General features: G+C 33.4%; 4 protein-coding genes across 6 annotated transcripts; 3 read left to right on the forward strand and 1 right to left on the reverse strand.

The window, feature by feature from the left end:
• Positions 1–2134: 2134 nt before the first annotated feature.
• Positions 2135–3134, forward strand: NijB (Ninjurin B). The gene is made up of 3 exons (XM_014241016.3): positions 2135–2518; positions 2575–2729; positions 2802–3134. Exons 1-3 carry the CDS (start codon positions 2281–2283, stop codon positions 2931–2933), a joined length of 525 nt encoding a protein of 174 aa, XP_014096491.1. The 5' UTR covers positions 2135–2280; the 3' UTR covers positions 2934–3134.
• LOC106621980 (short/branched chain specific acyl-CoA dehydrogenase, mitochondrial) lies at positions 3123–11502 on the reverse strand. Of its 3 annotated transcripts, XM_014241014.3 has the most exons (5): positions 11301–11502; positions 11001–11106; positions 4779–5086; positions 4231–4401; positions 3123–4155 (listed from the first exon to the last, which is right to left on the reverse strand). In XM_014241014.3, exons 1-5 carry the CDS (start codon positions 11331–11333, stop codon positions 3532–3534), a joined length of 1242 nt encoding a protein of 413 aa, XP_014096489.2. In that variant the 5' UTR covers positions 11334–11502; the 3' UTR covers positions 3123–3531. The 3 variants fall into 3 exon arrangements, with proteins under 3 accessions (XP_014096489.2, XP_069967881.1, XP_069967882.1); XM_070111780.1 differs by lacking the exons at positions 11001–11106; positions 11301–11502 and adding an exon at positions 7338–7368; XM_070111781.1 differs by lacking the exons at positions 11001–11106; positions 11301–11502 and adding an exon at positions 5531–5752.
• Positions 11503–12181: 679 nt separating this feature from the next.
• RpL26 (ribosomal protein L26) lies at positions 12182–13194 on the forward strand. Its single transcript, XM_014241011.3, has 2 exons — positions 12182–12310; positions 12651–13194. The coding sequence occupies exon 2, from the start codon at positions 12674–12676 to the stop codon at positions 13121–13123; it is 450 nt and encodes a 149-aa protein (XP_014096486.1). The 5' UTR covers positions 12182–12310; positions 12651–12673; the 3' UTR covers positions 13124–13194.
• Positions 13195–14015: 821 nt separating this feature from the next.
• Positions 14016–14912, forward strand: LOC106621977 (protein PBDC1). Its single transcript, XM_014241010.3, has 3 exons — positions 14016–14168; positions 14238–14345; positions 14425–14912. The coding sequence occupies exons 1-3, from the start codon at positions 14157–14159 to the stop codon at positions 14812–14814; spliced, it is 510 nt and encodes a 169-aa protein (XP_014096485.1). The 5' UTR covers positions 14016–14156; the 3' UTR covers positions 14815–14912.
• The last annotated feature ends 168 nt before the right edge of the window (positions 14913–15080 follow it).

Below are 15080 nucleotides of genomic sequence, written 5' to 3' on the forward strand. Positions count from 1 at the left end.
GAAAACCTGTGGAAGATTGTAAAGGAAAAGTTGCGATCCAGTAAACCACGAAATAAGGAGGTACTATGGCAAAAAGTGCAAGAGGCGTGGTATTCAATACTGAATTCAGTCTGTAAAAGGCTTAGTACGGCAGCGTAGTACACGCTAATAAAGGTGTTGCAACAAAATGCTAGCTGATATGCATTTTTAGTTATAATAGTATACTATTTACGAGTTTAGGTTCCATGATTCTTTTTTATTGTCAATTGAAGTTGCTGACAGTTCCTTTAAAAGTTTTGAAAATATTTTATGGTCAGCAACTGTATATTATTTGCATGCGATTGTATCTACATACATATATACATACAAATATGTGTAAAATCAGCTTTGGGTGCTGCACAAGCTGCACAATAATAAAAATTATATTTTTGCATTTGCATTTTCATACAAACATACAATGTATTTGATAAGCAAGACACACATACATGCATATACATACATTTATAGATATTACAGCAAAAGATAAGCTCTTTGTGGCAAGTTGTTCATATATGTTTACATGCTTCATTCAAAAGTGTCATACATTCTCCTTAATATTTATTATTTATTATGTGCAAACTTTCACAAATTCCGTTAACCTTGCAAGCGGAAGTCCAACGTATCTAACTAATTACTTATGCTTACTTATTTATTGTTCTCATTGTTGATCTTCCAGCAAAAGTGCAGCATATAAAAGTCGAGTAGCAAACCTCAGCAGGGTAATTTTAAAAGCTTGTGACTATATAAGACAAACTTATATTATATATAATATATGGGTCATTCCATGCAAAATTTACATACATTTTTTTGTTCTTGGAAAAACCATCCAGGTTTTTCGAGCCCTAAAATTTTGAACATTCATTCAAAATCTTTCAAATTTTATTGAAATAAAAAAATACGTGTCCAATATTTTGTCTCAAAGAACACAAAAAAATTGTTTTACACGAAAAAAGAATTTTTTAATATAAATTTTGGATGGAATGATCCACATACTTTTTTTTTAGAGCTAGTTAACAGGTGATCCAAGTAGAGATACTTTCTTCAATAGCCTATTTTGACAGATTACGTGAGATTACGATTCATTGTTCTGTAAAGAATGTGTTGCGCGCGCTTTCGACCCAAATTTGGTTCAGCGATGAGTCCCATTTCTGGCTCAATGGGTATGTAAACAAGCAAAAGTGCCGCATTTGGGAAGAGCAACCTGTAGAGATTCAAGAGCTGCCATTTCTTCCAGAAAAAATTACGGTTTGATGTGGTTTGTAGGCCGGTGGAATCATTAGTTCATATGTCTTCAAAAATTATGCCGGTGAGAACGTACTGTCAATGGCGACCGTTATCGCGCGATGATAAACAACTATTTGATGCCTGAAATTGCAGCTCGTGATCTCGGCGACATTTGGTTTGAACAAGACAGTGCCACTTCCCACACATAGCATCACGTAATGGGTTTAATGAGAATACACTTCGATGAGCAGATAATTTCACGTTTTGGGCCGGTCGATTGACCACTAAGATCGTGTTATATCACACCGTTAGACTTTTTCCTGCCTTGAAGCAAAACTTCACGCGTTTCATTCGCCAGTTACCAGCCGAAATGCTCGAACGAGTCATCGAAAATGGAACTCAACGAATGGACAATCTGATACGTACCCGCGGCCAACATTTAAAAGAGATAATCTTCAAAAAATTATTGCCAATTAATGTGTTTTGGAATGACGATAAACAGTATTCATTAAATTTAATCTTTCTGTGTTTAAATTTTTCTGTGTTTTTTTCTTCAAAAAAGTAGGGCACCTTGGAATGCATCACCCTTTAGTTATTTAATTTTGCATAGGTGCATATACTGCATACATACACTTGCTTTGGAAGCTTAATAATATACGCCGATCCAACAAGTATACAAAAAAGGAAAGCTCCCATCGTCAAACTGCATGCAGTTACAGAAGCGCAAAATCTTTTGCATAACCTTAGGCGCCGCCAGATACCAAATACAACGCTGAATAACTAAAGTCCGCTTATCGCTTAACACGAAACCGCAAAAAATCACATTATAAAATTGGACACATTCGTGCATACATATTGATGCACTTGTTCCGATGTTGTAATGTTCATAATGAAATTGTATATTTACAAATCACTCAGCTGTCTGTCAACCGATCGAAAACAACTAATTTGTATTATTTAGTTAATATTATTCTATTATAAAGTTATTGTTTATGATCAATTGTTATCAAAATAAATGTTGCTACATTAATCGTTGTGATGGATACGAAACTAAGTGCAAAAACAGCCGAAGTGATACAATTGAAAACTGCAACCAAAACTATTGTCGAAGATGCGGAATCTCAAAATCTGCCTGCGGAGAATAAGCTTGATAATAATGACAATGTTGGCAATAATGATAGCGGCGATTACGATGCCGATGTTGTCGTAACGGATAAATCAGCGCTTAGACGTATGAACAGTTTAGACTATGCAGGGAATAAAAACGTAGCGGAAGGTTTGTAAACTAAACGTAAAAACTTTATTATATAAGACGAATATTTATTTTTGAAGGTTTGATGGACATTGCGCTATTGTCAGCAAACGCTAATCAGCTGCGGTTTCTACTTACATACAATAACAAAGCTCCGACCTATTATATCAGTCTGGGACTAGTGAGTGTCTCTTTAGTGCTTCAGGTTGTCGTAGGTCTGGCACTCATTTTTAAGGTATAAGTAATGCACAAACATTTCATTCGCTTAGATGTATTTATGTAGGTGCTATAAATCTATTTATTTCAGCGTCACTTGAAGAAGAGCGATCGACGTTACATCTACACAAAGGAGCTTCTAATTTTTGGTATATTTATTATAACTGTAGTGAATGTGCTGATTGCGGCATTTACCACAACCGAAAGCGATGACAAACCTTAGTTGGCAATCTTAAGCGAAACGATTCACCAAATAATACCGTAAAATGAACTTTCGTAGAAGTTGTGAACGCACTAATAGAGACTGCCGTTAAACTAAGCAGCACATAGTAGATATATAAGCATGTTCTTAAATAACAAATGTTGTAATGTTTTGTACTAAAAAGTTCTCATAATATATATTCAAAAAATATTTGCATTTCAATTTGGTTATTTACTTTATTTCTTTTATTTATATTTATATATTTAAGCTTTAATAAATGCACACATTTTACAAACTACATAAATTTAACTTATAACAATTGAGAAACGTGTATAAAAAAAAAGTTTCAAAAATACGCCTTTACTGTTACATACATTTATAATAATATCTATTTGTTTATATGTACATATATACAAGTAAATCTGGAATTGAGCGTATGCCTATGTCGCTTTGAGGTTGCAGCAGATGTGAATGGAAAGCCACAAATTATCATAGGTATTCACTCAATTCACTAATAAATGCACTATAGGTTTCTGTTACGATATTGCACCCGCCTTTTAACTCAAACACAATAAGCTATTGTATTGTTTTGTACAAGTATTGCATTGTACCGTTTAGTTTACTTGGCATACTCTTTCTTGATCACTTTAGCAATAGTGCTCAACTGCATGTTGGTAGTGCCTTCATAGATGGCGCCGATCTTAACGTCGCGATAGTATTTCTCCTGTGGGAAATCACGCGTGAAGCCGACTCCACCCATCCAGTCAATGCACTTAATTGTGGCACGTTGCGCTACCTCCGATGCGTAAAACTTGGCCATGGCGGCTTCTTTGAGAAAAGGTTTGCCCTGCTCCTGTAAACGTGCAGCATTGTAGGTAAGCAAACGGGCCGCTTCGATCTCTGTAGCTACCGTAGCGATTTGATGTTGCATTGATTGAAAATCATAGATCTCCTTACCGAACTGCTTGCGCTCTAAGAGATAGGGAATGGTGTGGTCGAAACAACCTTGCGCAAGACCCACCATTTGCGCGCCAATACCGATGCGTCCCTCATTTAAGAAACCAGCAGCATATTTGTAGCCCTGACCGAATTCACCAAGTAAATTCTCTTCGGGTATGCGTACGTTATCAAAGGTTATCATGCACGTACCAGACGCCCGAATGCCCAGTTTATCTTCGGGCTTATTCACAATTAGTCCGGGTGTATCGCGATCGACAATGAATGCGGTAATGCCGCGATAGCCCTAAGCCCAAGAAAAATTTAAAATATTTTGTAAAATTTTCTATATACCCAGCTTGGTAGTAAGTAAATGACTTACCGCTTCCGGTTTGGCGTTAGCGAATACAAGGAAAACGCCAGCCACATCGGAGTTTGAAATCCACATTTTTGTGCCGTTAATAACGTAATGATTGCCATCTTTTTTTGCAACAGTTTTCAATCCGAATGCATCTGAACCAGCCGCAGGCTCAGTCAAAGCAAAGCTTCCGGCCTAGAAACGCAAATAATTTTTATTTAATATTTACATATAGGTATGTCTTGATATTTATAAGCTCGTTACACGATTAATTTACAAATTACAAATTGACAGCTGACATGCTTTTATTACGTGAATTATATTACCAGATATGCAGTATTGACTCTACCATAGTACAAAAAAAAATTTTTTTTTGCAATATGGATCTAGCTATTATAAGAATCTACGCCCCGTTCGTTAAGTATGTACTCTATCATATGTATTTATTTCAAAAAAAAATAGTTTTATAATCAAATGTGTCTGTCGTAATCTGTAAATATTTAGTCTGTCATGTAACTGAGTCATTATCAATCAAATAAGTACGTTTATTAAATTTTAAACACAATACTCACATACTCTTGCGCCAACTTTGGTAAATACTTCTTTTTCTGCTCTTCACTGCCCACTTTCATCATTAAAGAGACAACCAAAGTATTGTGGATATCAACGAAAGCAGCGACTGCCGGATCAACTTTTGACAGCTCTTCGACAACTAAAATAGTAGTCAAAAAATTGCAGCCACTGCCTCCCAAATCTGGTTCCACTTCAATTCCCATTAAACCATTCTCGAAGACAGCGTTCACCACTGAAGGATCGAATTTGTGTTCCTCGTCCATTTTTTTAACAAGTGGAGCGATTTGTTCTTGTGCCAATTTTGCAACTAAAAAAAAATTTGTGAAACAAATTAATATTTAACTAATAACGAAGTAAAAACATAAAACATAATAATTACGTAAGAACACAAGAAACTATAAAAATATTGATTTACATAATGTAATGAATGTTTTGTTTAAGAAACGTGTCAATGCTAAACTAGTAACAAAAGAGCTGAATCTTTTGCAAAAACGACGTCGAGTGGTGATGGTAAAAGAGATGCTTGACAACAGAATTACTGGTCACAAGAAATGGGTTTATGCATATGACGTCGAAACTGTTCAACAAACTTGCGAATTGCGCTCCAAAAATGAGCTGAAAGCAAAAAAAAACACATAAAAATCGGTCGGACTTCTTTTATTGTCGTGTTGTGATGCACATAAATTCGTTTTACAAGGTCAAAGGTTTAATAAGGAATACTACTCAGTCTAAATACGCCAAACTAAGGTACCTGTGAACTTTTTCTGTTTTCATAACTGAAAAATCAGCTTCGGGCAATGCGTCATAAGTTCATTGAAGCCATTAAAAGTCATTCACTGGAGCGGTACTGAAGGCCATCCTAGGCGAAGCTTATCACAAGTGTATGGAAAATTAGATTAAACTTGTATTAGCTCAAAAGGAGCCTATTTTAAAGGCGATAATAAAGATCTAGAGTATATATAATTACGCTAACAAAAAAGTTTGTGTTCCGTTTTTGACTGTGACGTTTGATGAAATGTAAGCCGTTAGAAAAAAGAAGACGTGCAGAAGTGCACAACGTTAGTACGTCAACGAGAACACAGGTAAAAATGAGTTGGCGCAAATATTGCGACCACAATAACAAGCGCGGCGGCGCGTTTTCATTGGTCGATGTTATTTCTCTTTTGCGCATCACACTTAACACAGTCGTATACGGAAGTATATTTCGCCGCTGTTCTGGTTAAGTTAATTGTGTACCGCTTACGGCGGATTTGTGTTTGCAATTTTTTTTTTTCCACTTTGAATTGTGTTTGGACTTTGCGTATTGCAACACTGAATTCTGTTACAATAACATTATTAACGCACATTGAAATGAAGTGGAAATAAGCTTCGATATCAGTCGTGCTATTTTGGTGAGTTAGAAATTTTTAGATTAATTTCAAGTGCATTGTAAGATAGTTAATTTTTTGAAAACAATTTTCTCAAGGTCAATTTTATGTAGTTGATTGAATCGCCAATATCAATAACAACAACCTAATAAGAAATGATTAAATTTTTTTAACAAGCGATTCGATTTCGTGATGGCAGCGTATAAGAATTTGTTTGACAATTTACGACGGGCGCAAAATGTAGTGCAAAGTCGCATTATCAAAATTGTGACTTCATTAAAGCATGAACGCGATCAACTGAAAATTGAACGCGATTCATTGAATAATAACTGTGATCAATTGAAGGTTGACAAATTGGTCGATTTGATTCAATTGTTCATTCAAGGAAGTACATGACAAAACCAGAAACACTACAAATGATTTTGAATGAATGAATTATAAATTTTATTTTATTTTTTTTTAATTTATTTTTGTAAATTGTTTTCTACAACTTTCTTTACTTTAAATTGAAATATTATTAACATTGTTAATAAATTATATTTGCTATTGGTCGAATTTCATGCACTGGCGAACCTTGTTTGTATAAAAATACGTGAAAATGTTATTTTTTTTTGGTTTGTTCGCGTGAAATTTGGTCAAATCGTTTGTATTCTTGCACAAAGCATTATTATATGAATTTAGTATACAAGTAATGCCAAACGCAACTAATGTAAATATTGTCGGTAGTATGTATGTAAGTATGTAATGTACATACGCTTTTTATGAAAATAAAAAATAAATGGCTATAATATTAAAATAATCAATTTAGACGAAGTTGCACAGAAATGAGATGATCGAGTCACGTCATATGCTTCGCTCTACAGACAAGCCCACATTTTGCGTCTACATATGTAGAATAGAATAGATTAATTTTGAGGTATGCATCGCGAAATAAAAAATCTATATATATATAAATACATACATACATACATATGTAATCAATCTAGTTTGTTGGTATACCTCCTATTATACTCTTTACTTATATACATACATACATATGTTTATATGTGTATATGTATGTACATATAACATCTACACAATGTTTTTATGTGTATATATACAAATTTTCTAGCTTGTTGGGAACTCATCATTGTCGTACACATTTAAATATATGCATGAAATTTTTATAATACCATATATACACACACCCACTTGCAAATACAAACATATGTATGTACACACTTTTTGATTGCTAATAAATATCTAACACAATAAATATTTTTAGTACATATCGGCAAAAAACCGTGTGCAGTTTTCAAAGAGAACACACAAACAAGCGCTCAATTGGTTATGAGTAGTCGCAATTAATGCCAAACGGATAATAATGGCGATCAGTTACACTCGACTCAACCGTTATAAAAGCTTTTACAAAAGAATAAGAGACCACCCTATTATATTCATACTTGTTTTAGTCTCTTCTAGCACATATCTAAAGTAAAGTGAACTGCTCATTTCTTAGAAAAGGGACGAATTTAGTTAAGTCTGGTATCCAATCAAAGTCAATCACACAAGTATGCTGGTATGTAAACTGATTAGATAGTCTGCTTTATGGCGTGTATTTGTATTCATAAATATTTCGATATAGTGTATGTGCATGTGTAGACCAATATGTATAATATAATTTAGCAGTTTTATTAATGTGACACGTGTATGAATATACGAATACGATACAAGTATAAATATAGCACTGTGTGTGTAATTATAACAAAAAACAGCTTTGCGTAGCGTTCAGACCAGTTCGGAAATTCACTTCAGCGATGTTTGTTTAGCGGACTAGTGTCTGAGAAAAATAACAGCGGCTAAACGACCTAACAAAACATTTCTAACATGTATGCAGTAGCGCCGAGAGAAAAACCGGCGCACAGGGTTAAAATGGTGGGGACTGCTCTCCACAGGAATCTTTCTACTACTTTATAAATTTTATTCACTATTATCCTACTTACTACTTTAATGCATTTGAAGAATGAGTCAAATATGTTGTAGTGTTTTATGCTCTCGTCATATCTGTATTAAATTTGCTTTCTTATTGATGTTGGGTGCGGTTGGGTGAAATTCAATAATATATAAATCAGTTCATACATAGACTTTCAGACAAAAATATTATTTCAGATTGTACAGGAATATATGTATATAGGGATAACAAGACTTGACAGTTAATAAGAAAACAGAAACATCGCATTCAAACAATTACTTATCGATCTAATTACTGAAAAAACGGTTCTTTTAAAATCTGTTGACGATCAAGTTTAAAGTTTTTGAACATGCGGTTTAAAATCCACCAATTCTCAATTATTTGGAACTTAGCAGTGAGCTTTTCTTGCTTTGACGGCAGCGCATGCAGCCAATAATGGTCTGGAAGTACAACTTCTTGACTAATTCTGCCACTAGGCACAGTGTCCTGAAATCTGCCCTGTGACGAGCATGATCGATGAAAATTTTTGATAATCGCTAAAGCACTAAACGAACCTTTACCACTTAAAACAAGTAGAGATAAAATGCAAAATATTCTCAAAATGTTGCAAATATTTGGGAAACGTCTTCTTAATTTTCGAGCATTGTGGGCTTTCAACAAGTTGTATGGAGTAGGACGTGTTTCAAAATTCACAAGAGGGCTTTCTTTATGTATTTCTAACTGCAACGTCGACGGTGGCATTGTTCTCTTGAAAAACCAAGTTTCTTTCATTGATTGGCTGAAGGATTTTAAACCATTTGCTGCATCCATCAAAACGCTCTCACGCTCTCAAATTTGCGCGTATATGTATGCATTTCAAAATTCTATCAACGTTCCGACGAGTGTCTGCCGTAAGATTAACTTCTCTTTGTTCAACTATCAAAATCATTCTAGTTTTTATTTTTATTTATATTTCACTTTATTTTATTTATTTAATTACTTTTTTCTTGTTTACTAATCAAATGCGAAACCGCAGTATTTTTGAGATGAATCTAAAGAGCACGTAAATGTTCATAGACAATTTAAATATCTTGCGTATTATATCTAATATGTAATATCGTATATCTATCGTACGATAATGTTAAGAATTACTGTTAATAGTTATGTAAATAGGTGAAGAATTACCACCACACATATAGCAAGGTATTTCTGGTATAATTATTCATATTTTTTAATAATCTAGCTATTGATATCAAAAATAGCATTTGGATTTCACACTTAACCAGTTTTATGGGTTCAAAACGATCTATAAAAGTTTGTGAAAATCTGTTTTGTGATAAGTTATTAACATTTTTTTGTTCTGATATGTGTACATATACAATACATACATATGTACATAGGTACATAGGTACATATAAATACATATACATATATGTATTCATACATGTACGTTTTAACTTTTTCTGTTATGAACGCGATTGTCGCTCAAGATAACCGCAGCAAAGGTGTTTGCACATCTACTTAATTCTAGCTAAGTCGCGATGTTTAGCTACAAAAAACTATATATCACGTCCTTTCTAGCATTGCATAAAAATAAATAAATCTGAAAATAAATAACTTGTCAACTTCCCAACTACGAATTGAGCGCTTTTGAACAATGTCTCAATTCAACTCTCAAGGAAAGTGCCGAACATACCCGCATGCCAGATACGCACATCCAGCGCACTAGAACAGTACAACACGGAGACGTTGGCAGCAGCGTTCATTTAATTTGCTATATCACAAGTGTAACGCTGTTTAAATTATTGTATGAAATTTAAACCGCTGACTGCTTGTGAAAAATACAACAAGTTTGGAACTAACTGTACCCGTCAAACATCAAATAAATATCTACTTCTCCTAAAACTCATTATTAAATTAAACGTATTTCAGTTTCAAACAATTTTAATTTCAAAATTCAAATAATGTCAAGTCGGATGCACATGTTACGACGGATAAAAATTCCACGAACTAAGAAAATTCGAAGAAGTCCGGGATCAGGATCCGAACCTATGATTTCACAAATTCACAACTGTTTCTCTCGCAACTTCTCATCAACCTCGGCCAACAGCGTTAAACTATTTTACTCGTTTATTGAGTTACAATAAACAAGCAACGCCACCTGACGGAGAAAATTATAAACTAAGTTTACCGATGTGGACTATTTCCTCTTTCTTTACATACAAATAACTGAAATAGCTGTTGGGAATAACAATGCAAAACATAGTGGCAACGAAATTATGAGAATCCTAATTATTATTATATTCGCGTACTAGCATGCTCCCAAGATATAATAACGTAATTATTTTCTTGCTTGCATATGTTGGTAATGAAAATAACAACGAATTTACAAACCAATTATTTTAAATTGTTAAACGCACAGATTGAAGCTAGTATATGTATGTATGTATATATTCTACATACATACACTTATGTTTATATGTGCATGATGAGGCAAATATGTGAGCATGTTTACCTTTATGTATGAATATATTTACATATGCTCTGAAGTTAGGTATACTCGCATATATTGGAAGATACATATTTAAATGTACACATCCATATCGGCATTCAATAAAAAAAAATATTAAAATATCACTTTTATAAAAATTAGCAAAATTTCTACAAATCGTATGTCCATATTTCATCTTTGTATTAAAAATACATTGGCGCCTCCGATGTTTTAGGAAGTTATGTAACTTATCAACAGACAAAACAAAGCAAGATTAGTGTGTTTATTCACATACATGCATATGTATATATGTATATTCACATACATATATACTTATGCATAGGTATTTATGAACAAACGTGCAGCAAGGATAACCTTCATCTCAACTATTTACTGCTGTTATATATAATAAACGATGGAATAATTTACTCACCGGTCTCCTTCATTACGCGCTCATCATCTGTGAGGACAGTGAGTGCTGACATGGCACCTGTACCACTGGACATACATTGCTGCTGGCGCAGGACCGTGTTAACAACCTAAATGAAATATTATTTGATTACAACAGCTAGATTCTATTATGTTTCGTTTAATGAACAAAATAAATATCTACATTTATATATATTCATATGTATATGTATATATATGTAGACTAAACATATTTACTTCTACATATGTGTATATTAAAAAAGTTGTCACGCATGTTCTCGAGCTCTTTTATCTCTTAACTTACCATACGCAAAGGTATTTTTCTCAGGTAATTCATTATATTAGTTATGCACAACTGTTGATTTGTAATTGAAAAATATAGACTGCCAGAAACTATCAAAGATCTGAACAAAAGTAATGTAAAAACAACAGGAACTCTGGAACGATCAAATCGAACTGAAAACAACTGCTTGTTTGCAAGATCACTTAAGCGAACTAATTGAATGTGGTATTCTTGATCACTGTGCAATTGATTGGAGTGTTGCTGAAACCACAATTAAAATAGAGTTGCCGCTGTCAAAAGAAGCTACCAGCAACATGGCTGTACATATCTAACATAAATATATTAATAAAAGTACATACATATGTATGTAATAGCCAAAAATGTTATGAAAGTATTTTTTTAGTTTATGTCTTTTAATATTATCGAAAATCATACTACAATTTCTATTAAATTGTTCATTAATAAATAATGTGAACAAGTTTAAATGCATTTAGATCCCTAATAAATATAGTTTAATTAATGTCAATTATATTGAAAGCCAATAAAATTGCGAAACGGTGTGCCTTGTGAGGTATCTATATAACAAATTGTTAACAAAACTCTTTAGTCTCCAATATTTTTTTATATCACAACAAATCTTTTGTTGAAATTGGCATTGGCAGTAAACGTAGGTAAATGGCCCTTACTGTTCAAATGGTTGCTTACAGTCAAAGTAATATTCTTTTTGGATTAAAAACAAATAGTTTTTTAAGTGTAACAAATTCAAAAAAATTTATTTAGACTAGAAATCTAAGGCAGTGATTGACAGATTATTACGATTGAATTTCTCACTAAATCGTCTTCAAATGTATAATAATAAATCTAGAAGCCCTGTAGCATATTAATAAAAATGATTGAGTCTTTAAATTTATTGCAACCACAGCTAACTTCATGTGAATATAATTGTTTGACATTTAACCAAATTTTTAGTACTTCCGACAATTTGATTGTCAAACTCCTTCTTTTTGTTGTTTTTACGCGACTAGTTTGGTGTAAGTTTTGCTCTGTAAAATTTTTGTTAAATCTATCGCCATCATTTGGACAAATAAAATATATAAAAAGAAAATAATTTACATATCGAGAGAGACGAGTAAATTTTGAGAAATTCCTGCTATTTCGCGAACTAATGCATTTCTTTTGCTACCGCAAATGAATATGTGCCTTGCGTGTAACCATTGAGATTTACTCTTAAAATATGCGAAAATTGAGAAATCTTTCGATTAACTTTGTGCCAACTTAAGAATGAAATATTTATATTTGCAAATCGCTTCAAGCAAATAGTTACGGTGATTCTGTTCAAGTTAAAGAAATTAATTTTTGATTTTTTTTCAGGGTAAACAACAGCGTGTGCAACCATGAAACAAAACAAATTTGTCACTTCTTCGCGCAGGAAGAATCGTAAGCGCCATTTCCAGGCTCCCTCACACATTCGGCGTCGTTTGATGTCGGCTCCACTTTCCAAGGAGTTGCGTCAAAAGTACAATGTCCGCTCTATGCCCATTCGCAAGGATGATGAAGTGCAAGTGGTGCGCGGACATTTCAAAGGCAATCAGGTGGGCAAAGTGGTGCAGTCGTATCGTAAGAAATTCGTTGTGTATGTCGAAAAGATTCAGCGGGAAAATGCGAACGGTACTAATGTTTATGTTGGCATTCACCCTTCCAATTGTTTGATTGTCAAATTAAAGTTGGACAAGGATCGTAAATCAATTTTGGACCGCCGCGGCAAGGGACGCATGGCGGCATTGGGCAAAGATAAGGGCAAATATACCGAGGAAACTGCTGCGCAACCAATGGAAACAGCCTAAGAATTTGCAGTTAATCTTTATAAGAATACCGCTTTAGAATAAAAATAAATGTTTTCCTTTCAAAATGGAAAGTATTCGTTGTTTTATATATATACATACGTGTGCATTTCAATATTTTAAAACTATACTCTATACCCAGATACACTTGCATAAAGTTGTATCTTGAGATTAGCATATTTTTTTTGGAAAATTGGGATATTCAAGCTACTCAAATATAAGTGATTATATGAATTGTGTTTTATATCATTTACTGCTATAATTGTGTGAATAAAATATTATGTTCGGAAAGTGTAAGATTTAATAGATTCAGACAAAGTAGGATTAGATGGGTTACTGTTCATACGACAGCCGGAGCGGACCCGGATGTATATTTCATCTAAGGTTGTTAAATAATACTAGTTTACAGTCAGTTTACGACTGTGATGTTAGAGACTGTTTTTTCCCAATTTTGGGTTGCTAAAACCGAAAAAAGCAAAAATTTCATAACACCTAGGATTTTTTGTGTTGTAGTCAACGGGTGTAGAGGTCAAGCCACCATCATTTACTAAAATAACAAAAATACCTGTACGTAATGGAAAATTCGTAATCGGGGCATCTCAAATACCCCACAGACCACTTAGTAAATCAGGCGCAAATTTTTCTTCAGGTTTGTTGAGTAGTGTAATAGCTTAGTGAACGTTTTCTATGATCACAACAACAACTATAAGCTTTTAGAGAAGAACTATTTAGAATTCCGAATTCTATTAAAAGATTTACAGTTGTATAGTTTTCTTTTAATCGTAATCTCTCACAATCTCTATTCGTATTATCATTAATTAGTCTATTTACATGGAATATATATTGCAATTTTGAATGATGTTTTCTACCGTTCCTGCATTTTATATGTATATATACATTCTTATCGATATGAGATATATTGAGCATATATCGATGTCGATGTAAAATTATCGACTTTATATTTTCATCACTGAGCACTCACATTATAATTTACTTAGTTATTTATTGTATATAATTTGAAGAACTTTTCTTAAACATGGAGATGATGGTAAATACGGTTTTGCTATTTAAGAAGCATCTAGATTCTACAAATCGAATAAATGTTAAAAATCTTTAGCAAGGTGCCTCGTTATTGTCTCGTCCCGGGGAAGAATTCGGCAATGATGAACTCGTTGAGGAGATGTGGGCATTAAAGGCAATGGATCACGCTGAGGTATATTTCAATGTAAGTTTTAGACACTATTGGTACAAATTGGGAAATAGTTATTACCTAAGACTGAAGTTTATTTTTTATTTTATTGAAGCTTCTCACAAGCGTGCACCCTTCATGTCTGCACCTGACTCCATATGATGATCAAATATACCAAGCATTTCGAGAAGATTTTCCTGATTTGAAAGTAGATGTCATAGCGGATGATACCCTTAAAACAGAAGATGCTAAAATTCGTTGGCGCTTGTTTGCGGAAAAATTCAATAAATTGGATGATTACGCTTACGGAACATTAATACGGGCAGATTCATCCAAAGAATTTACACCCGAAAATTCACTTCTTGTTGTACGTATACAGTTTTTAGCAATAGAAATTGCACGTAATCGGGAGGGACTAAATGACGAAGTACATCGTAAATTTCGACCTCCACCACGAACCTCGGATGCAAAAGATTTGAAATCGGGAGAAATAAATGAGACGTAGATTTTAAGAAAATATAACAAATTAACGGCATATTTATATAGTATATATATTTTATATTTTCATAAATGCAAAAATATACAGAACTGCGAATATAGAAAGTATTTTAATCGATACAAGTAAAATTTTTATAAACAAAAACAAACCTTTCGATCACCTGAATCACCTGTGTGAATTTACAATTGCAAATACAAATAATAACAAGTGCGATAATACTGCCCACATTCGATTTTAGCAACCACGATCTAATCAAAAAATCAGTTAAAACG

This window comes from Bactrocera oleae, chromosome 6, assembly GCF_042242935.1.
Source record: "Bactrocera oleae isolate idBacOlea1 chromosome 6, idBacOlea1, whole genome shotgun sequence".
Lineage (NCBI taxonomy): Eukaryota > Metazoa > Arthropoda > Insecta > Diptera > Tephritidae > Bactrocera > Bactrocera oleae.

What these genes read in the sequence shown, in the direction of transcription:
- NijB (XM_014241016.3), top strand. Translation starts at nt 2,281, where the DNA reads ATGGATACGAAACTAAGTGCAAAAACAGCCGAAGTGATACAATTGAAA. An exon ending in GAATAAAAACGTAGCGGAAG is followed by an intron (nt 2,519 to 2,574) that starts GTTTGTAAACTA and finishes TTATTTTTGAAG; the next exon opens with GTTTGATGGACATTGCGCTA. An exon ending in GTCTGGCACTCATTTTTAAG is followed by an intron (nt 2,730 to 2,801) that starts GTATAAGTAATG and finishes TATTTATTTCAG; the next exon opens with CGTCACTTGAAGAAGAGCGA.
- LOC106621980 (XM_014241014.3), bottom strand. Translation starts at nt 11,333, where the DNA reads ATGAATTACCTGAGAAAAATACCTTTGCGTATG. An exon ending in GAAAAATACCTTTGCGTATG is followed by an intron (nt 11,107 to 11,300) that starts GTAAGTTAAGAG and finishes TATTTCATTTAG; the next exon opens with GTTGTTAACACGGTCCTGCG. An exon ending in CTAACGCCAAACCGGAAGCG is followed by an intron (nt 4,156 to 4,230) that starts GTAAGTCATTTA and finishes TCTTGGGCTTAG; the next exon opens with GGCTATCGCGGCATTACCGC.
- RpL26 (XM_014241011.3), top strand. Translation starts at nt 12,674, where the DNA reads ATGAAACAAAACAAATTTGTCACTTCTTCGCGCAGGAAGAATCGTAAG.
- LOC106621977 (XM_014241010.3), top strand. An exon ending in ACGCTGAGGTATATTTCAAT is followed by an intron (nt 14,346 to 14,424) that starts GTAAGTTTTAGA and finishes ATTTTATTGAAG; the next exon opens with CTTCTCACAAGCGTGCACCC.